Source organism: Lepisosteus platostomus, chromosome 11 (assembly GCF_059453375.1).
Source record: "Lepisosteus platostomus isolate fLepPlt1 chromosome 11, fLepPlt1.hap1, whole genome shotgun sequence".
Classification (NCBI taxonomy): Eukaryota; Metazoa; Chordata; class Actinopteri; order Semionotiformes; family Lepisosteidae; genus Lepisosteus; species Lepisosteus platostomus.
The window spans coordinates 19709419-19731704 of NC_142621.1; the positions used below are offsets into that span (position 1 = coordinate 19709419).

Sequence of the window (22286 nt, forward strand, 5' to 3'; positions counted from 1 at the left end):
CAAGGTTGATAGTGAATGAACTTTAAAGCAGTTTTTGCTAGCAGTGAAAATAACTAATAAAAATAATACTGTAGTTTGATTTGTCAAAGCCTAACAAACCTTAAACTGTATATTTCAAATAAAAAATAGGTTTTGAAAAGTATAGTATACTTTCCCTTTTGTTTGCATTTTCAGTAAAGATATAGTACAAAGTAAACCTCTAGAACAGAGAGATTTAAAAATGAAATCTTGTACAAAGATTTTCAATGTTTTATACTAATCTGCAGTTCTGAATATATGTATAATAATCATATGCACCAAAATGTCTCCATAATGCTACTCTGCCTAACTCAAAAATCATTTCTCTCAGTACTGAACATGTAAAAATGTCTTGTGATAGTACCAGGAAACATGTTTGTGTGTATCGTATTTTAATACAACTCATCCACAGTGCAGTGTCTGTCTACGCTAAAATGTTTTTGGGGTCAACCAGTGGAGCAACATGGGTCACACTGAATTAATAATGACAAAAGATTTAATTCAGAAGATACATATTTATTAATTTGCATGGAAATATTATAGCAATCAAATGCAAGACAAATAATAATGTATATTCATGTTCTAATTATTCATTTACTACAAAAACTAGGAATTCAGTAAGCCTGTTTAAATAGTGCTTTTTATAAAACATTTTTAAAGATCCCTAATGATTGAAAGATTTACATTTAGAAAGTAGCACAAAAACATGAGCTGTCTTCTATTTAATTAGGCTCCATATTTTATGTTTTTCAATTTAGATTGGTTCCCAGATGTTGTCCTCCAGAGGAATAATTAATTGGCTTATCGAGGGATGGCACATATTTTAAAGGGTCCAGGAGACAAAGTAAATCCCATTTGAGCCTCCAAACTGACATCTACCCCCTGAGGAGCACAGAAGGTGAACTTTTGCAGAAATGAAGTGAAGAACATGAACAGCTCCATCCGACCGAGCTGCTGCCCCAGACACACCCTCTTTCCTGTTAAGAACCATTAGATAATATTTTAGCGTTATATACTCCATATATAATTGTACCACAGTACAATTTGACTAGTCTTTATTGTGAAGGATGTATGGACCTATGAGAATAAACCTGAAAAGAATATAAGGCTATGTGGGATTTCACATGACATTATGAAACAGAGGGTTGATTATTATTTAATTTAATCTTACATTTAAAATAATTACTGAACTATAAAAAATGTTCACTGCCTAAAAGTCAAGTGGAATGGGATAAGCATGAAGCAAGAAGACTGCATATGATAATAAAACAACAGGGAAGGAAGCACATTACCTGCTGAAAATGGAAGAAAAGCATTTCTTTTCCGAAATTTTCCATAGGAGTCCAGGAAGTGCTTGGGATTAAATGTGTCGGGTGTTTCCCACTCATTTTTGTCAAAAATCACTGAGGATATATTGGTTATGATAAGAAAGAAAATATAAAAAGCACTTACTAAAAAGTTTAATCAAAATGATGTCAGCTTCATACAGAACTGATAGGAGAAACACCTCAAACGGGACATTAGATGCAAGCCTCTATTGTTTTATTTTTTCTCTCACCTTAGAAATAAAATAACCTCCCAGTGTAGTGTCTTTAGTGGTCATCCTGGGCACATTCAGGGGAACAATATTGCCCATCCTCTGGACCTCATGGATCACAGTATCAGTGTAGGGAGGATGCACTCTATCTGCCATTGAAGGTTGCCGTTCCTTTCCAATCACTCTGTCTATCTCAGCCTGGACCTTCTCTTTGAATGCAATACAAATGAAGAATGTAAATATACGGTATAAAACAAGAAACAGGAACCCAGTCTGTCTTCCCAAGTCTTTGACAAAAATAGGTTTCTTTTTTTCAAGATATTGCATTATTTTAATTACTAATGTTTTGGTAATATTAGTAATGTGACTTTACCAAAAAGTAACGACTTTACCAAAAAAGTCTTCACCAAAAAAGTGGTGAGGATCATGCAGACTGGAATAGTTTTCTAGAGTTTTTTTATGATTATGAAGTCTGCAGAATTGATCAAAAACCCTAATAACCACATAGTTTACTACTACATTTCTTAATATTGATTTGTGTGCCTGCAAAAGTGTTTTGCAATATGTAGGTGGATGGACAGTTTTCCATAATGTAGTATTGGGGACTCGAAGGAACTCGTACTTTGAATTTCTGGGTATTTGACCATGTAGAGGAGGCTCCAGCGCAGAGTTGTCGCCGAGGTCTCTGTCCCCGCTTCTATCAGGTCCAGAGTACATATGGCCAGATTCGTCTCATGGAATCCTGCTGGAATGTCATCCTTTTTCTGCAAGGTACACTAATTACCTTAGGACAACATCTCTTTATTTTCAAACTGATTTTTGCAGGGAGCTAATCTGCCTACTGCTAGCAAAATTATATTACATTAAATAACTTCACTCAAAAACCTTTTCACCTCTTGATTAAATATTTCAACAAAGAGCAACTAATTACATTTTCCTCATGTTTAATAAAAGTTCTGTAAATATCTCATTTCAGTCAATACTGGGATCCTGCTAAAAGTGGGGATACCTAAAGTGCATATAACTATCATCAATGATTTTTACAAACCAATGAAATAAGATCTTAGGGTTCGTTCATACTGTATGTCATAATAAAAAAACAATCATCTCAAAATCTAAACAGCATTCACTAACTTTGACAGAAAACTAGATGTTTTATAATGATGATGATGATGAAGATGATGAGTTCATGATGCTTTGACTTTTTTTTTGCTGTGGATTGGTGTACCTTAAGTTTGTGTTGGACGAACCGTTCCTTTAGGTTCAGGTGCCAGATTAAACATTGATATGAGTTCTATTTATACAATTTTTAAGAATGTGCTTTGGCTGGTGATCATGAATGGGAAGGGAGGCGCTGAGTGATAAAGTTTTTATATTTATGTAGGTGTGATGGAGGTGGAAAAGGTTGAGAAATGGTATCCTACAGCACTAGGACAATGGCATTTGGGATGTCATGTACTGTACATACAGTAGGTTACCAAAACTGAGTCCTACCTGTAAAATGGAAGTGTCATGCTCGAGTGACTGCTGATCAGTCCCGCATGCACATGCAGCACAGCACACCATCCAGCTCTGTTAGACGATATTCAGACAGACTTTCATTTCACATCTTCTAGTTAGTTTATTATTTGTTTAATGATTTCATGATCAGTTCCATTTCCTCAGGGCAACTGTGTGCTCGCTACCTTGTCGCTGTGCTTCTCCTGTTCCTAGCTGCTACCGCTTTTCAGACCCAAGTGTTAGGTTTGTTTTGCGTGCCTTTAATTTTTGTTACTTTTTTGTTTTGTGGTGCTCTCCGCCTCACCGCTGCATGAGACCTGCTTGTGAGCTCTCAGTCAGACTTGCTGCATATAAGGAACATCTACTGTTGCACTTTGACCTTGCCTTTCTTAAGCATTTTAAACTTTTTCCAAGCTGATAAAAGTGATGTTTGTGTCTCCATTTTTTAGTGTATTTAGTGTAGTGTATTCCTGCATGAGAGTATGATACTGAAATGTAGTGATTTTATGATATACAGTATATACATTATCCTTTCATTTGCAAACTGACATCAGTTTATATTTGCTCAGAAAACAGGTGTTTGTCCTTAGTTTTACAATCTTTCAGCACTGAGCTCTTGAATGAGCAGCAGCAAAAATTGTCAAAGTCCTAATTTTAAAGTGGTAAGTATGTGGGTCTAGTGCTATTTATTTGACTTCCTTTGATATTCTTGTCATACCTGGGCTCTTAATGAGCCTATCAGGAGGAAAGTCTCATCAGTCCTTCGCAGAATATCTTGAAACCTTGGGTCATTGTACTCAAAACAAAAAAAATATAATATGCTTTATTGCTTATTTATATCACAGATTCTGTAGATTCACAGTGATTAATGTTTGACACATACTTAAGACATATATCTTTATTAAAAACACTTAAACTACAATCCCTCATTGAGAAAGGCATATAATATAACATGACGTGTACACACTTATATTGTACAGTATGTATTCCCCATGTCAAAAGATGCTTCATTGTTATATTTACCATGCTCTTCCTTGAAGGCCTTGTAAAGGAATCTGTTCTCTTCAAGGATGAACGACTCCAGAGTATTCTTGCCCATGCCAAAGTTCTTTAAGGTTGTAAGGGCAAACCTTCTATGTTTTTTCCATTGGTACCCGTTGCTTAACGCCGGGCCTAAGCATCAAAAAACAGTTTATTTAAGAACAAACTGTTCACTGAAAAGAGTATGCACTTAATTAACTGTGTTGTTTGTGTACAGAGGCATAATCCAAAACCTTCTTTTCCTGGACCTGAGAAATGTACTGTACTGTAGTGTAGATTTTTAGTGTGGAACACCCTTCGCACAGTTCTTTGGAAACAATAATGTCACAGAAGTGGATGTAAAGGACAATGCTATTAAAATAAAGAGCAATTCAGACTTAATACAGTAGATAAATACATTCATACATTTTATTCATTCTTTATATAAGTTATAAGTAAGTTTAGATTTGAAATAATACAAATGACTTTGCTATTTACGAAGTTGGCATGACAATAGTAATGTTAATTACAGGAGTATTCAATTATTCTTTACAAACCACTGTGTAAGTAAGTACTGGCGACTATCACATACTGTACAAGGGAAAATTACTTTCACCATCTGATGTTCCTGCAGTAGCTCCAAATACACTCAATCTCTGTGACTCTTTTGGAACTTACACCCTTGAGTGCTGATTTGAGGTTTTTTCCCCAGAAGCACCAAAAAAAGAGAAAGCACTATTATAAGGATTATAGTTTTTTTTTTCTTTCAGATCCAGCTCTTTTTGTTTGTTATTTTAAAAAGGTTGTATTATTGGTGACTTTCTAAAAAAGTAAATTACCAATGATTACATTTTTTAACATATTGCAAATTTCATTTAAAGTTTTTTAAAGATTACCTAGTTAAAAACACCCTCATTTTCTTTACAGCACAATATTGGGAATTATTTCTTCAAAACCAATGTTGAGATGACATTGATTCGATGAGCAAAATAAATCAATGCCTATCTGTGGCTGTCAAAGTTATTTCAGTGCTTATTCAATGATAGTTTGTTATCTGGATCTATTTTCATAAAATATACTGAATTAATCATTAGTACTAAGGGAGGTCACAAAAATCTTAGCAATGACAGAAAGACTCTGAGAGAGGTTCAGACCTCAGTTCAGTATTATTATGAAGTAAAAGTAAAATGATTTTATGAAAAGTACAGCACGTCTGTAGAATTGTGCGGCCACAAAAACTTCAGAACATAAAATTTAAACTAATGAAACTACCATATATTTTTTACTTACAAGCCCAGAAAATGTGTTTTTTATATCCTGCTTTGATCTCTAATCATGATATTCTTCTTGACCTTACAGTTTTCCATAATAAGCAACATTATGAATTTACAATGAACTACAGTTACCAAAACAGAAAGACAGGCTGAATAACCTCTCTTGTTTATCTTACTTATTGTTTTGGAACAACTCCTATTCTCATATTATTTTAATTCTTTGTGACCCCTTAACTACAGTATGTTTTGTTTACTTAATTTGAGTTGCTTTATCTTATTGAAGTCCTTTTATGCTGTAAATTATTTGAACAAAGCAAAAATTTACTTGTATTATAGAACCCGAGTTATGTGGATAGGTAGACAAAAAGTCTTGCTATTTTTCATAGTTTGAAATGAAAATATCCTTACAGAGGCCTTGGTAGACTTTGTCAAACAAAGGAACTACAGGGCAGTCTGCAAAATTTTCTGCTTGGTCTATTAGAGCTTCCTTGACCATTTTGTAACCGGACACAAAAACTGTATTTTCTCTTCCCCTCCACAAACTGAAGACAGAGCCATATTTTTCAGCAAGCTAGAGAATATATTTAAAAACCCTTTATTCACTTTATGGTATCTAACGTACAATGAAACAAGTTTTCATATATACAGTATATAATGAAACATTCATTTAAACTACAGAGTTATGAAACACATGACAAAATATAGGATTTTTTTTAGAATGTTTCACAATTGAGGCACAAAGTGTTTAAAATAGGCAAATCTTGAAAATTTAAACCTTTCAGTTTACTTGATTACTGATCTTACCTTATCAATTTCACTGATGTCCACAGCAGTGAAAACATTTCCCAGCAAGGGAAAAGGCTTCGGACCTGGAGGAAAATTCTTTAAATTATTATTTGTCATGATGTCAATAATCAACAGAAACACAAAGAGGAAGAGAATGCAGCTTTTTATATCCAGATATTCCAGCAAGGAATACAGCAGCATTGTTACTGTGATACTTCAAACTCTCTTCAAAGCAAGCAGAAATGGAAAGAAGGTCAGAGTGCTGCACTGACTGGGTTTTGCACCACCTACAGTAGCAACATGAATTTAAAGAAGTGTCAGTGAAAGAAAGTAAGAGACCTGTTTTTGCATGTTCATTAGCATGAAAAACCATAAGGCACAAACAAAAGTTATGGAATAATGCAACAAAGTTATGTTGCATAAGATTTCTATGGAACTGAATATTAGCTTTTAAGAGCAAAGTACTGTATAAGATCTGTGTCTTGAGTACTATTTATTTATATTGATTATTTTGTACCTCTAAACAAATTCCTTTTAGCCTTTTTGTTGAAATGACTTAATAAAAACATGAGTACATACTGTATAACCTAAGATTAAAACTAACATCATAACCTAATTAAGATCTTTAAAAAATAAATAACAGTTATTTATTGGTTTAGAACTGCAATGGTACTTCATTAACTAATCTGTCATCACCCAGATTAGAATCAATAAACAAAACTGTTACTTGGTATGCATACAGTATGTAATTAGTAAGTAAATTAGTAAGCTGTCAAACATACAAAAAATTGTGTTAGGGAATTCATCAGAGGGCAGCGATGATTCATAGACGTAATTAAACTTACAATGATCAAAATCACATTACAACAAGTTAATACCAAAAGTCAAAGTAAGATTTATTTGACATAATATGGTTTGTCTCAAGTCACTATGTAATAAATCAGACAGAGTAGCAGTGTTTTAAATGTTATTTTCAAATACACAGGGAGCCAGTGCAATACAGCTAAAACAGGTGATATAAACTGTATTTTAGTTTGGATTTAATTCCAAGCAGGTGAGTTCTAGACACCTGTTGGACACTAGTTGTTTGGAACATGTATGGATACACCATCACGCACTGCATCACAATAATCAAGCCATAATACATACATGAAATGTTACAAAGATGAAAAAACAACACCTTCACTGTCACGCCCTCTGCAGCCAGAGGGCGCTCCTACTCTGTCCTGTCCCTTGTTTCCTGTGCTTTGCTCTCCTTCTGGTGTCTCTCTCTCTGGGGCTATATATTTCCGGGTCATTCATTCACCTTCGCACAGCATTGATGTTCGGATGTCCAGAGACCCGCCTAGCACCAGGTCGCCGCTCCATCCGTGGCCTGAGGTCATAGGTTTCTATATGGCACTCCAGAACTCTTCGCACTGCTGAGCCCGGGCTAACTCCCCGTTCTGCTGCTTCGCACAGGGTCTTTTTCCACTCTCCTGCCATTCCACGGCTTGTCCCTTCCAACATCCGTGACATTCACAACACTGTAAATGTGTACTCCAAATACAGGTTATTTTGACCCAATCCCTAACCTGATACCAGGACCATCAATAGCCACAATGGTTGATTACAAACACAGCAGGTGTGTGTAATTTTACATCTCGATGTCATCATTGTAGAAATGAAAGCTTATACGATACCTACTGGACCTGTACTAAGAATCAGACTTAGTTCAGCATATAGGTACTAAAACCACCAAATTGAATAAATTGTTTTCTATTAGACAGATAAGATTGAAGTCTTTAAAAGAAGTTATGGTAATACCAACAACCTCTCTAATCTATAAAGAAAGATGTTAGTAACCCTGGCAATAGCAGTTTAATTACTATGTATTGATCAGAACCCAAAATGAAAAAGATAAGGATACATTATAGGAAAGATAGCTAGGTTATCAAAGAGTATGGTAATTAAGGTAGATTTAAAATGCAAACACTCATTTTTACACATACAGAAATGATTGGTGTCAATTAAGGATCATGAGTTTTACCTTTCAACTATGTTTTTAGCAATGTATGCATTTATTAAAAAATGATTAATGATTACTGATTAGAACAAAAACAAGTGATGCTTACTACATTGACCTGTTTTTAACAAATAGGCCAAGTAGGTAGCTGTGTCAGCATGCTCAGGCTGCAAAGGAACAAGTAAACGTTTATTCCATGCTGAAAAGGTCTATAGAGCCTTCTTCAGCTTGAGAATTGATTGCCATGACATCAGCTTCATCAGAACTATAAACTGGAATGTTGTAAAAAAACACATTCTTTTTTAAAATCATTATTATTAATAATAATAATAATAATAATAATAATAATAATAATAATAATAATAATAATAATAATAATAATACTAACATATTATTAATAACACTTTTTTGGACACTCCATTCATACCACTTTACAGGTAATGGAGCCTCCCCTCCACCACCACCTGGATGATGCAGTCGCAGTGCGCCAGTGTGCTCATCAAACATCAGCTATCAGTGGGGAAAAGAACAGTGATGAAGCCAATTCATACTGTAGATGGGGATTATTACGAGGTCGTGATTGATAAAGGCCAAAGCGAAATTTGGCCAGGGTGCCGGGATAACACCCCTATGTCATGTATTTCACATATTACCCTACATATTTCAGTTTTTGTTTTCAGTGACCTCCTAATGTTGTATCCTTATTGGCCATTCTCGGTGCATTCAGGGGAACAGTGTTGCCATATCGCTGGGTTTCATGGATCACAGCATCAGTGTAGGGAAGATGCACTCTGTCTGCCATGGAGGGCTGCCGTTCCTTTCCAATCACTCTGTCTGTCTCGGCCTGGACCTTCTCTGAGGTGCATGAGGCAAAGTATGGAAAAAGAGTTTTCATCATATAAATTCTAAAAAATACTAAAACCTGTTCTGAGGTACTTTCCAAAAAGAAGATGCAGTATATTCAACAGAATAATGTAATTAATCTATTACAAAAAGAAACAAATTCCAGCTAAAGCATTTATTTAATATTATATTATTCTTTGTTTGTGCTGATTAATGCATGTCTTTTGGTTCATATTCACTTTCACGTGCTTGAGGGCTGATGTGCTGTAGGTACAACTGGCTTGATGTACAGTATTTAGGAGCTCACTGTGCTTACTCACTCTGTATGTCTGGGTATTTGATCATGTAGAGGAGAGCCCAGCGTAGAGAGGTGGTGGTGGTCTCAGTCCCAGCTATAAAGAGGTCCAGAGAGCACAAGACCAGGTTCTCCTCATGGAATCCTGCTGCTGCATTCTTTGTAGTCTGACAGGTAAAATTATTACATCCCTATCAATTTACATTTGTGGCAATTGGTGGACTGTACAGGATATACGAGTCTGCCCTGATAAAGAATTTGAATTTATTAAATGATTCAGTTTCATACACAATATTAATGATCGGCTTTTTGATCATTATTATGGGTCTTCTGCCCTGTACTGTCACGCCTGACATCCCTCCCTAGAGAGTGCTCCACTACTCCTGTTATTGTTCCTGTGATTAAGCTCCCCAGGTGTACCTTCTTAGGTGTATTATTTAAAGACTAGCTCCTCCAGTCCTCAGGGCTCATCATTAGGGTAAGGATGTCGCGAGGCCTGCCTAGAACCAGGAAACCCTACATCCGTTTCCTGAGGGCATTGGCCTCATCTCCGACACCTCCCGCTTCCTGAGCCCGGGGTCTGGAGGATCTCGCCCCGTCACATTTTAAACTGTTATCACTGTAATGAAACCGATGTCCTAAAACCAGAAAGCAGATGATATTGGAAATGGCACAGTTCAGAAGGAGATGAGGATTAAAAGGTTTGCCTTTAAAACATAAACAGGTTTAAAAACATAAAATGGTATTATTATTGGAGTCTGTCCATTGTTCTAATTCAAGTGAACAGTACAGAATGTAATTAATTAAAATAGTTTAAATTCAAGTCATTACCTTGTTCTTCCTCTATAGCCTCTTGAAGAAATCTAGTCTCATTGGAAATGACTGACTCCAAAGACTTCTTACCCAGTCCAAAGTTTCTCAGAGTGGAAAGAATAATTCTTCTCTGCTTTTTCCACTGGTATCCATTGTTTGAGAACAAGCCTGTAGGATAGTAACAAATGACTGTTTGAATTTAAATGAAACACAACAAAGTAGTTACTTCATATAACAATGAAAATAGAAGGTATTGTAGAATACACAAATACACAAAAGGTATTGTAACAAAAACAACAACACTTGTTTAGTTAGGAGAAGTTCTCTTTAAACTCAAGCCTTACAAATAAAAATATTTTGAGACAGAACTGTCAAGGTAAATCAGTCAGACCTCCCAGCTTCAGCCTGCCCTGCTCTGTGGTTGTAGTGAGGCAAGAACTGGGAATCAGGAAACTGCATGGTGAAAGATTTGAAGCCCATTGTTGGGAGCTTGTTCGATACTATGTACAGTAAATACAGTATGTCTAGTTTAAATTTCAGATTCCTACAATAAAATTGCAAATACAATCTATTTACATTTAGAAACCCTGTTAGTCAAGATATTGACTTTTTAACTTTTGTTACTCACATCTAATATTGAACAACATTAGTACATTGAGCTGTTCAGTGGGACTACATTTTATTAATTAAAACCTAAGTATTTTTATTCACAATGCATTTATCTATTTAGCAGATTACTGTAAAGATCAAATTACTGCAAGAGGAGGAATCAACGTTTTATGTGTTGTATAAATACCAATTAAATGATCCCCAAGGCTAAAAAGGCAGAGCTCTGGTGTAAAATGTCACATTAGATCTCTGTAACAAAAGTTGTTATGTACTGTATATTGTAAAATATATCTTACATTTCATATCCATATACTATATAATGTACAGGGTAACAGGTTGGAAGAGAAACCAGAACACAAGCGATATTGATAGGTATATCAAAAATTGAAAATACAACAAAAGCCTCTTACCAAATCCACCATACACTCTGTCACCAAGTGTACCAATACATACAGTGAGTATAACTGGGTCGGAGTGAGAGCGGGGGTGGTGGGATCAGTCTGCACAGCAAATACGATAGAACATTCGAAATATGGTATAACAGTGAAATTCTTTATAAAGTTAAAGCTTTGTGCAAATTTAGAGAATGGTTTGGTGGTACAGTCTCATGTCTTTTAAACTTAAACTAAATGTGAAACAAATTAGGGTCTGGCTAGCATTGAGATGATAGTAAAAAGCAAATGTGAGTTATTTGAGATAAAAAGATTACATTCTTTGCCTTATTTTAAAGACATAGTTTTAAATTAATAAGTGTAGAGGTGCTACAAGTAGTAAAAATAATGTTCTTTAATAAATTATTTGTTGGCCAGTCCCTTTTAAAACGGCTACATTGTTGACTTTATACTCAACCTAATCTTTGACTACAGTACCATTTGACACGGTATTATTTAATTATGAAAGTTGATGCAAAAATTATAAGCATAAACCTTAAAAGGAGCTGTCTATTGTGTATTACTACACAATTGGTCACAAAATTTTTCTTATTTAATTTTGTCAGTTATTTTTTATTTTAGCCAATTCCATTAACCCAGGTTTCTTACTTTCAAATACAGTTACTGAATTGTAAATACTCATTACAATCCAAAAAGCAGGTGGCAATGCATGACCGGGAAGATTAAATCGCCAGCTAAAATTGGAAGAAAAGCTTGTTTTTTTCTGAAACTTTCCATCAGAGTACATAAAGTGTCAGTGATTAAATACATTGAGGACAGGGCTGCAACCTCTGAAACTTGCTTATGACAAAAATCACTTACAATGATAAAACAACACTTAGGATTGTTCCCAAAAGAACAAATAAAAAGTGAAAATGTTTCTTTGTGTTGCCTTAAAAACATTTTTTCGATGTCAGCTTTGGAAGAAAATATCCCCTCCCTGATGATGTATTTTAAAATTAATTTGGAAAAATAGACATACAGTTAATGAAATTCCATTCCAAAAAGACCATTTCTGCCTCTTTCTCCACTTTTGCTGGGCAGGCGTCTATGTATTAAAGGCACCTCTGAATTTTCTTTGTGGTTGCTGTACAAAAAAGAGTAAAACAATAAGTTGGATTATATAAGTAATTGCATTAAAGTTCCCCTATTCAGTAGATAAATTATTAACCTGAATGATCTCAGATTCTGTGATGCCAAATAAAATAAATGATCAAACTTAATGATTAAGTTTAATAAGATTAAAAGTGATCTGCATGGTCATCTGGGAGACCTAAATACATCAGGCTCTACTGAATATAGAAAGCTCACCACCTAACAGGAAGAAACAGTGTGAAGTTGCTGAATCCAGACACAAATGTGCACCAACCTGCAGTAAGGTAAATATGCAATTTGTTGTAATACAGGCATTAGCAATGTTAAATTGATGAGAGTAATATGTTCCATTTTATTTGTATTTACCAACTACACACAAGGAAAGTTAAGAGAAAAGACACACTTACCATTGCCAAAATCTTGTCAAAATAATCATTGCCTACAAAATAGACATTGTTACACTTCAAGAGAAAAAGGCAAATAACTAAGCTTCAAGGCACAGGATACTGATACTAGACATATTCTCTTGCCTTCTGTAAATCATTGTCTGCTTACATTCTGGAAGCGAGTTAAATTGGTCAAACTTATTAAAGGATTAGACCCTGGGCCTGAACAGTCCCAGTCCTTACAGATTTATAGATATTACCAGTTACTGATGAAATAGTACATTAATCTTGATGAAATAAGGAAATAAACAACTAAGTGCTGAGTTGGAATGAAAACTGGAAGAAATGCCCTGTAATGGTGTTTGCGCATTTGTTTCAAATTAATAAGCTTAATTGGCAACATTGTGCATTGCATGTGCCAACCTTATTTGTTTGTTAAGGCAGCAGTAAATGTAGTTCCTTGGGGCTAATGGATCTCTCTCTTGTTGGCGTTTCTCGATCTCTTTTCTAAAAACCTCTTTTCTGTCAACTAATTGTATTAAGAAATAATAAACTGGTGTGGTCAACAGAGCTGGAAATGCATCATACAGCTATATAATTGACAGAACAAATATTGATTTATTTACATTTTTACTGTTGTTATTTGATTGTACATCTACTGAACAGATTAAACAGATTAATGGTTCTGTTAGTGACACATTTTTTCATGTTACATGCTACATCTTAGTTTTTTCTTCCAATTCAGTTTTTATAATGTGTAAGGCAAAGGTACCTTTTATTAGAGAAAAACTAACAGATTAAGTATAAGAAATAAAGGAATCCTTACCATGCTGGTCACCCACCGTATCTATCTGGATGTTACTACTTTACTGTTTGAAGAATCTTATCCAGCCCTGGAAGGGGATGTTGGTGACCTGGAAGGAGACCCCACTGCTGCTGAAGGGGATGTTGGTGTCCTGGAAGGAGACCCTTCATCCCTGGAAGGTAATGTTAGTGCCCTGGAAGGAGACCCCTCTGCCCTGGAAGGGGACGTTTGTGACCTGGAAGGAGACCCCTCTGCTGCTGAAGTGGACGTTGGTGACCTGGAAGGAAACCCTTCATCCATGGAAGGGGACGTTGGTGACCTGGAAGGAAACCCTTCATCCATGGAAGGGGATGTTGGTGATCTGGAAGGAGACCCTTCATACCTGGAAGGGGATGTTGGGGACCTGGAAGGAGACCCCTCTGCTGCTGAAGGGGATCCATCTGACCTGGAAGGCAATGTTGGTTACCTGGAGGGGGACCCGAACACTGCTGGTGATCTGGAGAGTGAGAATATTGTGAACTTCTCTACTTTTGTTCCATTTTTGTGTGGCACTGTTACTTGTATTCTCTTGCCATGACCTAACATTCTGTGTCTTTCTTGCAGGGGTCTGGTGATCTGTTCCTGCTCTAGTGCTTGGAGTGGCTGGAGGACTGTGTGTGAATCCCTGGTCTTGGATTGCTTTGAGAGGCCAATAAACCTGTATAATTCAGATGTCTGGGAATGTGTTCAGCTTTGTGTGCTCACCTAACTCATGGTGGCCTTTTAGAAATAGCTCTGTACTTGCTTGTGGACTCCCCCTTGCCACAGGCCCTAAAATTCTTACCTTCCAGTGCTATGATCTGCCAGAAGTGCGGCGGGGTAGGAGTGCAGCCATATTGGGCAGAGAGATTGAGCCACCATATGTGCTCATAAAGCAGGAGCAGACACCAGGTTGATGGAAACTTGCACTCCAGATCTGCAAGTGCTTACCCTCCTGCAGGCATCTGAAAGGGGTGGTCTGGTGCAGCATGTAATCCAGGAGTGGGAACCACTGCTCCTGGCGACCCACATACCTGTTGGTTTTCATTCCATCGCAGCTTAACCAGATCAAGTAAGGCTTCAATTGAATATTTGCATTTTTTGATTCCAGTCACAAGTTTAGGGTTTTATTTCACTTGTGAAATAGGATGGTTAAAACTTGATCGCTTTAGTGTCCAGTAACCATATCCCTGTCTTTAGAAAAACAGTGTGTAACTAAGGTATAGTGGATGTGAGAAATTGAACCCCTGGTTTCATTAGGTCAATTAAGCAAATAATGAAGTGGCTGACTAGCTGGTGGGGGCTGAGTTTGGAAGGACTTACTCTGTATGAAGAGCAGAAAGGAAATGAGATTAGTCTTTACTATCTCATTGTGTGGAAACAACTCATGCCATGAGTGAAGAACATGACTGAGGCCACCTCAAAGAGTTACTGCAGCTCCTTGCTCTGGAAAGGATTGCAAAATTATTGCTCTGTACTGGAGAATCTACATCTCCATTGTCAGTCTACAAATGGAGAGAGAACAAGATCAGTGGCCCAAGCCAGGAGTGCTTGTCCACAGTAGCATCTTGCAGGTCTCTTGGTGTGTTGGTGCAAGATGGCTGAGAGCAGACCACTGCCTGTGCAGCAGCTGTGCCTTTAGGGGAAATGATGTGCGAATGATATTGAACAAGGAAGCCAGCAAGCAAAGCAGCCTGTCCTTCTCCCCTGGTAGGGCACTGTGTAACAGCAGATGTCCCGGACATGGAAACTGTAGCGCTGGTGCCAGAGAGAGTGTGCCAGCACATACTTGTGCTGGAGGGCTCTGAGCATTCCTGACCAGCTAGTGCCCCTCATGGTCAGGACTTCCTCTCCAGAGACGTTGCTCTCCAGAGAAGACTGCCTTCTCTGATCCATTCAGGAATCCGCAAGGAAGCTCAGCTGAATTAAATCTTCTGCTGCGACCCATTATGTCTTCCTCCAAATCTTTTTCTAGATCTCTTTGTCATACCTTTTTTTCCTCCCTGGGCCACTTGCCCGCTTCTCTCACTAAACCAGCATTCCATCTCTTCGCAGCGATCTGTTCCAAGATCAGGTTTTCTAACCACCTTCTATTCCTTTACAGATGTCGTTGACATTAATATCATCCTTTAAGGATTTCACCTGAAAATTAATACCTTTTCTTTTGATTCTGATACCACCCACAGTAATATTCAGAGACTTCTAAAACAATTATCTAGGAAACAAATGCTTTCTACCATTTTCTCCATTAAAAAACAGATTATCCTTTCAGACAACATCATCAAAGAGCTAAGGAATTTCTACGGCAGACAGCTCCACATAGTCTTCCTTTAATAACTAAACTCATTAGATCTCTCAACTCTAAACTCTACCAGTTTCTCACTACAGAGAAGGACAAAAAACTCAGTCATCTACAATCCGGTTATTGATGTCATTAACAACATTAATCCCAAACAGAGCTGTTGGACTCCCCCCTCTGGCTGGTTTCCACCAGTCGATTATTTCATTAACCAATGCACCAATTAAGCTCCCAAGACACACTCTGGACCCAGTAAACACAGGTCCAACCTCACCCAAGGAGAAATTCAGGCGCTCAAGTCTCTCCACGACTGAGATGATGTCGTCATCAAACAAAGGAGGTGCTGTTGTGGTGTGGCATAAGGACCTATATATCTTTGAAGCCTCTAGACAACTACCTGACACTTCTGCCTACCTCCCCCTCCAACATGACCCTACCACTGACTACCAAATGGATGTGGTATCCACCATCTCCCTTCTTATCAGCAGGAAGGAGCTCCCCCAAGAGGCGCACCAGTTCATCATTGAACATCGGCAGGTATCTCAATTTTACCTCCTCCCCAAAATCCACAAACCAGACACCCCTGGACGCACCATCGTATCAGCATGCAACTGTCCGACTACTTACCGGACACCAACCACGCGCTCCAACTTTTTAATGATTTCCAATTTCAGGGCCCCGATTGCTACATTTTTCCCCGTGGACATCACATCTCTGGACATCACATCATTCCCCATAATGACGGCCTTACAGCCCTCAAGCACATGCTGGACAAACGCACAGTGCTTGATCCACCCACCCACACCCTGGTACGCCTTGCAGAATTGGTCCTCACACTGAATGCGTTCTCATTCAATAACCTCTTTTACCAACAGGTGAGTGTAGTTGCCATGGGCACCAGGATGAGACGCAGCTATGCCAATATTTTTGTCGGCTGGGTAGAAGAACGCTTCTTCGCTTCCTACACTGGCTATGTCCCTGACTTCTACAAGCGATGCATTAACGACTGCGTTGGTGCCGCCACGTGCTCCAACAGCCAGCTTGAGTGCTTTCTGCATCATTTCACCAACTTCCACCCTTCCCTCAAATATACGGTTAACATATCTTCCACTACTCTTCCATTTCTAGACATCAACTTCTCCATCAACTACCCCCGACTCTCCACTTTACAAACCCATGGATTCACACAGCTATCTCCTGTATAGCTCATTTCACTCCAGAACACTAAAAACTCTCTCCTTATTTCACAGGATGTACTCCTTTTTCATCAACAGAGGATACCCCAGCAGTGTTATTGACAGGGCCCTTGCCCAAGCCAAAAACACCCCTCGGACCATCAACTCAATCAGGAACCTCCCCCGTAACAACCACATTCCTTTGGTGCTTCCCTACCACCTCAACACAGTTACTATCCCCAGGACTATTAACGACAACTTTTCCATCCTACAGGATGGTCCCTCCATTGGGACCCTCTTTTCTGACCGCCCTCATATTGCCAACCCCCTAATCTGTGCAACCTTCTTGTTCACAGCTCCCTTGACCGCCCTCAGCAACCATCCACACCAGGCACTTTCCCTTGCAACAGAGCTTGTTGTATCACCTGCACGTACACATCTAACATCACACTCATTCAAGGCCCCTCAGGACAAGCCCGGACCACCCAGATGGCAACTAGTACCGCTTCAGAGAACATGTTAGGGCTGTTAAGATTAAAGATCTCTCCAAGCCCATTGTTTCCCATTTCACCTCTGATGGCCATGACCACTTTAATCTCAAAGACGGTTTTCCAAACTCATACATCAGAAAGACTACAGAAACCAAAATGATCCTGCAGCTAGGATCACACCTTCCCTCTTCTCTTAAGGACAGACTACTTTTCTTCTAAATTTTCTCAATTTATTGGTGGTTTCATTTCACACCTCTTAGTTGGCCTCTCTTTCACTCCCCTGCTCCTGCCTCTCGCTCCTCCTCTCTCCCAGCCTTTGTTCTCCCGCTACATTACCTTTGCTTACTGCCTTGTCTTTCTCACACCTGATGAAGGCTCTATGGCCGAAACACTGTTTTCTTTCTTCTTTTTTTCAGCATGGAATAAACCTATTACTTGTTGCTTTGCAGCCTACGCATGCTGACATAGCTACTCACCTGAACTACTTATGAAGCTTTTGCTGCTTAAGGAATGTACAGGAACAGTTCTCTATACCTTGTCCCTAATACTTCCTTGCAAATAAAAAGCATACAAAATTAAACATAGAAGCTCTTGAAAGCGTGAATCATTGTATTCAAATCTACAGACAAGCTTCATGGAGCAGATGATGTTGAAGACAGCCATGTTATTTGTTAAATGAGGATCAAAAAGTCTTCCTACATGAAACAAGAAAAAATTGTTAACAATTCTAAACAGTAAGGATAATGCTGAAACGTCTTACAGAATTTTCTTAGTTTTTTAAACCTTAATAATTTGAGTTCTCAATTTGTCCTTTAACAGGACAGTGAGAAAAAAATCTAACAAGCATACAAAATGCCCTGTGTATGCCTTGTCTTCCCCCACTGGGTGTCTCACCTTTTTATGCTTTTTTCCTGGACTTTTAATTGATTCTTAATCATCTACTCAACTAAGTTTAACTTCATTATTGATTTTATCACTGAATCTCGACCTCTACATCTTCAGCCAAACACCCCTTTGGTTTGAAGCTGGAAAAGTTGACAATAGCCACGTGTTACCCATTATCTCTAGATTCCTAGCGATACTTACGTAGTTGGATACAGATTCAACAATATGAAAGAAAAGTGGAAAAGGAATGATTAAACAAATATTCAAACTCTTTGCTGTGGTAGTTACTAAATTATTAAAACAAACTACACAATTAGTTGGCAATAATAGTGTTTCATATTATTTCAGAATAAATACACTTCTGTTAGGTCCCTCAGACAGAAAGTAACAAAAGTAATGACTGAATACTGAAAATAAAGAAGCTTTCAAAATACCTTAGAGATACAGTTGTATGTATAAAGTTACAGATCAGGAGAAGGGTATAAAAACACTTCACTATGCCCTTAATATATACCCTTAAACCCTACCATTTACTTTACGCTTAATATGTCTTTGAACATAGTAAAATCAATCATTAAGAAATGGAAGGCACCCAGACACTGCTTAGATCAAACTGAGCAGCCGGGCAAGGAGATAATTGGTTAGGAATGCCACCTTGAGGACAATAGCAACTTTGAAATAGATGGTTGACAAGTATCTCAATTTTTTCTCCAAAAAGGGGATTTGTATGGAACTGTAAAGAATGCATCTCAATCCTGCATGGGGTTTGTAACAAAGTACCTATGTCATACTATAAACATGTGGTAAAATGTTTGTAGTCTTAGGCTTAGCTTAGGTCCTCTTGTACTACTAAGCACAGTGGGCAGCGATTTGTTGCCAGCGTGTACGATCAGCTGCTGCATCTTCTACCCCTTCCCACGTGATGCTGGCATGTTGTAGATCTTCTTGGAGCATGCTATGTCAAGTCTGGATTGGCCTTCCTCTTTTCCTTTTACCGCCCAGTGGAGTCCATCTCATTACGATCTTTGGATGCCGGTGGTGTGGTAGGCGTAGAATATGGCCTGCCAGCCGGAGTATGCGTTTTGTCACTATATCTTGCAGCCTCCTTAAGTAGGCTTTTTGTATAATTTCTTCATTTGTAACATGGTTGCAGTGGGTGATGTGAAGTATTTACAGCAGGCACCACTGTTGGAAAACATTCAGTTTCTGTGCTATTCGAGCCGTTCTTTTCCATGTTTCACTGGCGTAAATCGTGGTAGGTACTGTAGGTACTGTACGGCTTTATACAGGTGAATTTTTGTGTCAATGTTAATTGCTGTTGATGACCATATTGAGTGCATTCTCTGGAATACTGCCACCACCTTGCCTATTCTGCGATTAAGTTCTTTCTCTATGTCATTTTCCTTGGTAAGCACAGTTCCAGGGTAAGTGAAGCAATCTACATCATCTACTAGTTGTTGTCCAGTGGCGATTTGAATTATCGCCTGATCATCGCTGATTTGCATAACTTTTGTCTTTTCAACACTCATTCTTAATCCGACTTTTCCGGCAGCCTTTTCCAGGTTGGTTGTCAGCTGCTGTAGTCCATCTCTCACTTCTGCCAATAGGGCAATGTTATATGCTATGTCTAGGTCTGTCAGTCTCGCTTGTTCAGTCCACTGTGTGCCTAGGGTTAGGCCTGTTCACTGCCTTCCGCATTAAAGTCAATCACCAAAAGAACAGGACGTGTGACAATATACAACTGAGACACGCCAGTGACAATGGTAAAATAGTTAGTAACACCAGTATCTGTCTGCACACAACAACGAGAGTTTAGGTAGATAAAGACAATAAGACAATATATCTCTGGGGATGCCATAGAACTTGATGATATTCCACAGCGTTTCCCTGTGTACATTGTTGAATGCTTTCTTACAATCAATAAAATGTATTAATATTGGTCTCTGGAACTCAATGCACTGTTCAATGATGTTGTGTAGCGTAAATATCTGTTCAGTACATGATCACCCACTGCGAAATCTCGCTTGTTCTTCTTGCAGTGTTGCGTCAACAGTAGTCACGTAGTCGACTTATTAATACGGTGCAGAAGATCTTACCTGAGACAGATAGAAGTGTGGTACCGCGCCAGTTATTGCAATCGGTGATGTTTCCCTTCTTCGTCAGTTTAACAATCACCACTGTCATGTAGGTCCAACAGGACGAACCGTGGAATGGCAGGAGAGCGATTAAGACCCTATGCATAGCAGCGAGACGGGGGTTTGCCCGGGCTCAGCTGTTCAGGAGAAGCCGTTTAGAAACCTATGCCCTCAGGCCAAGGACAGGAGTGACCTGGTGCTAGGCGGGTCTCAGGGCAACTGAACAAACAATGCTGAGCGAGTAGCAGAGCAGAAGCAGGAAATAAATAGGCTACACAACAAGACACACCAGAATGACATGAATAATCACAGGGAACTGGGAACAGAAGGAACGTAGAGTGCCCTCTAGGTGTAATGAGTGTGACAACCACACCATGACACTCTTCTGGGACGCACCCTTCTTACAGACCATGCACTGTAGGTGAATAAGAGAAGTTTGACCTGTAACAGACTGGTATCCAGTGCAGGTTCTTCAGCAAAGGAGAAATATTTATGGATTTTGTAGACTTGGTTAGCATTTGAGCAGCACAGGTCTGGACATACTGTAGCTTCTAAATTTATTTCTTGGATGATCCAACTAGCAAAACATTGCAGTAGTCTAGCCTTGAGGAGATAAATGCATAATTTCCTTGGCATTAGTAAGAGAAGGAAATGGTCTTAAATGGAATATGTTTTGCAAATGGAAGAAAGACGTGCAGCAGATTTTGCAGACATGAGATTCAAGAGATAGGAAAGAATCAAAATTCACCTAAGTTTTTAAAAGAATTTGAGGAACTATTTCTGTATCAACAAAAGTGAGTTTTAGACTAATTTTGAGACTTGATGGTATAAGCCAGTTAAAATAATCTTAGTCTTATTCTTGTTTAACATAATTTTGAGTGATCCACAATTGTATATCTTCAAGACAATTCATTAGTGTTGAATGAGCAATGTGAGGTGATATTTGGTGATATTTGCGGGTATTTTGGATCATTATCAGCATAACTGGGGAAGTTGGCATCATACTTTGATAAACTGGCCGAATGGAAACATACAGAAAGAGAAAAGGCCAGAAGACAGCAGAGGAGAGGAACCAAAAACCTCTAGGTGTCCAAGGTCAACTAGCTGCCCAACCCTCTGGGCGTGCTAACATTATACAATTCTAAAAAAAGTACTAAATGTGGAGTATTAAGTCTTCCATCATGTCCTTCTGTGTGCCAGTACTCCATGCAGATATCTGTAGACCAGCAAATCCTCCTAAATGATAGCTGTATTCGCAATGTCCCTCTTGGATCCATGGCAGTTGTAGCGGCAATGCTTGTTAATAAGACAGAATTAAGTGTTGCTGTCCTTTCCCAAATGAGGCCCCATCTCTCTGTTCATCTCTGTGGTGCAGCCACAGAGAAACTATTCATGCAAGCTGATTTAAAGATGTTTTCTTTTGATAAGGGACAGCTCCCAAATTGGGATGCACTTAGCTAAGCATGGCTATCATGATCAATGGTCATCCATTGGCGCCTATCTGTCTAGGGAGTGCCAGATGGACATCTGGACTGCATTCCTAAGTGTCAGGAGTAAGTGACTCATATCTCACCTTGATCAACCAATCAGGGACTGGTAGAGCCGAGTAACCCACGTGGGACTCTGATGCCCATGGAACTTTCAGCCAATGAACGAGCTGAAGTTCCTCCAGGTAAAATCAGGCAACACAGAGGGCCTGAGAGACTTTGTGGACTTTTCTAAAGGGAATTCAAAGGAGAATTCCAGGGCAGGACAGCCCAGGAGCAGAAGGCTCCCAAGGGCAGGACATTCTTGCAGCGCGCCTCCTGACCATCCTGAGACTCAGCCCGGACAACCACGGAACGGCCAGTGTGTCCGAGTGCCAGA

At 38.6% G+C, this 22286-nt stretch overlaps 2 protein-coding genes across 2 annotated transcripts; both read right to left on the reverse strand.

The window, feature by feature from the left end:
- Window positions 1-585: 585 nt before the first annotated feature.
- LOC148652144 (cytochrome P450 2J2-like) lies at window positions 586-12737 on the reverse strand. Its single transcript, XM_088597598.1, has 9 exons — window positions 12634-12737; window positions 12114-12218; window positions 10110-10259; window positions 9799-9985; window positions 9482-9524; window positions 9304-9445; window positions 8821-8995; window positions 1311-1450; window positions 586-995 (listed from the first exon to the last, which is right to left on the reverse strand). The coding sequence occupies exons 2-9, from the start codon at window positions 12142-12144 to the stop codon at window positions 820-822; spliced, it is 1044 nt and encodes a 347-aa protein (XP_088453724.1). The 5' UTR covers window positions 12145-12218; window positions 12634-12737; the 3' UTR covers window positions 586-819.
- On the reverse strand, window positions 3986-6450 carry LOC148652145 (cytochrome P450 2H2-like). Its single transcript, XM_088598813.1, has 3 exons — window positions 6154-6450; window positions 5758-5920; window positions 3986-4228 (listed from the first exon to the last, which is right to left on the reverse strand). Exons 1-3 carry the CDS (start codon window positions 6334-6336, stop codon window positions 4023-4025), a joined length of 552 nt encoding a protein of 183 aa, XP_088454939.1. The 5' UTR covers window positions 6337-6450; the 3' UTR covers window positions 3986-4022.
- Window positions 12738-22286: the final 9549 nt, after the last annotated feature.

Bases quoted from the DNA above. Each gene is read 5' to 3' on its own strand.
- LOC148652145 (XM_088598813.1), bottom strand. From the start codon at position 6,336: ATGCTGCTGTATTCCTTGCTGGAATATCTGGATATAAAAAGCTGCATT. The intron at 5,921-6,153 runs GTAAGATCAGTA...TATATTCTCTAG, and splicing joins ACATCAGTGAAATTGATAAG to CTTGCTGAAAAATATGGCTC. The intron at 4,229-5,757 runs GTAAGGATATTT...TTTGATGCTTAG, and splicing joins CAAAGTCTACCAAGGCCTCT to GCCCGGCGTTAAGCAACGGG.
- LOC148652144 (XM_088597598.1), bottom strand. From the start codon at position 12,144: ATGGTCTTTTTGGAATGGAATTTCATTAACT. The intron at 10,260-12,113 runs GTATGTCTATTT...ACTATCCTACAG, and splicing joins GGAATGGAATTTCATTAACT to GCTTGTTCTCAAACAATGGA. The intron at 8,996-9,303 runs GTGAGTAAGCAC...CATGCACCTCAG, and splicing joins CAAATACCCAGACATACAGA to AGAAGGTCCAGGCCGAGACA.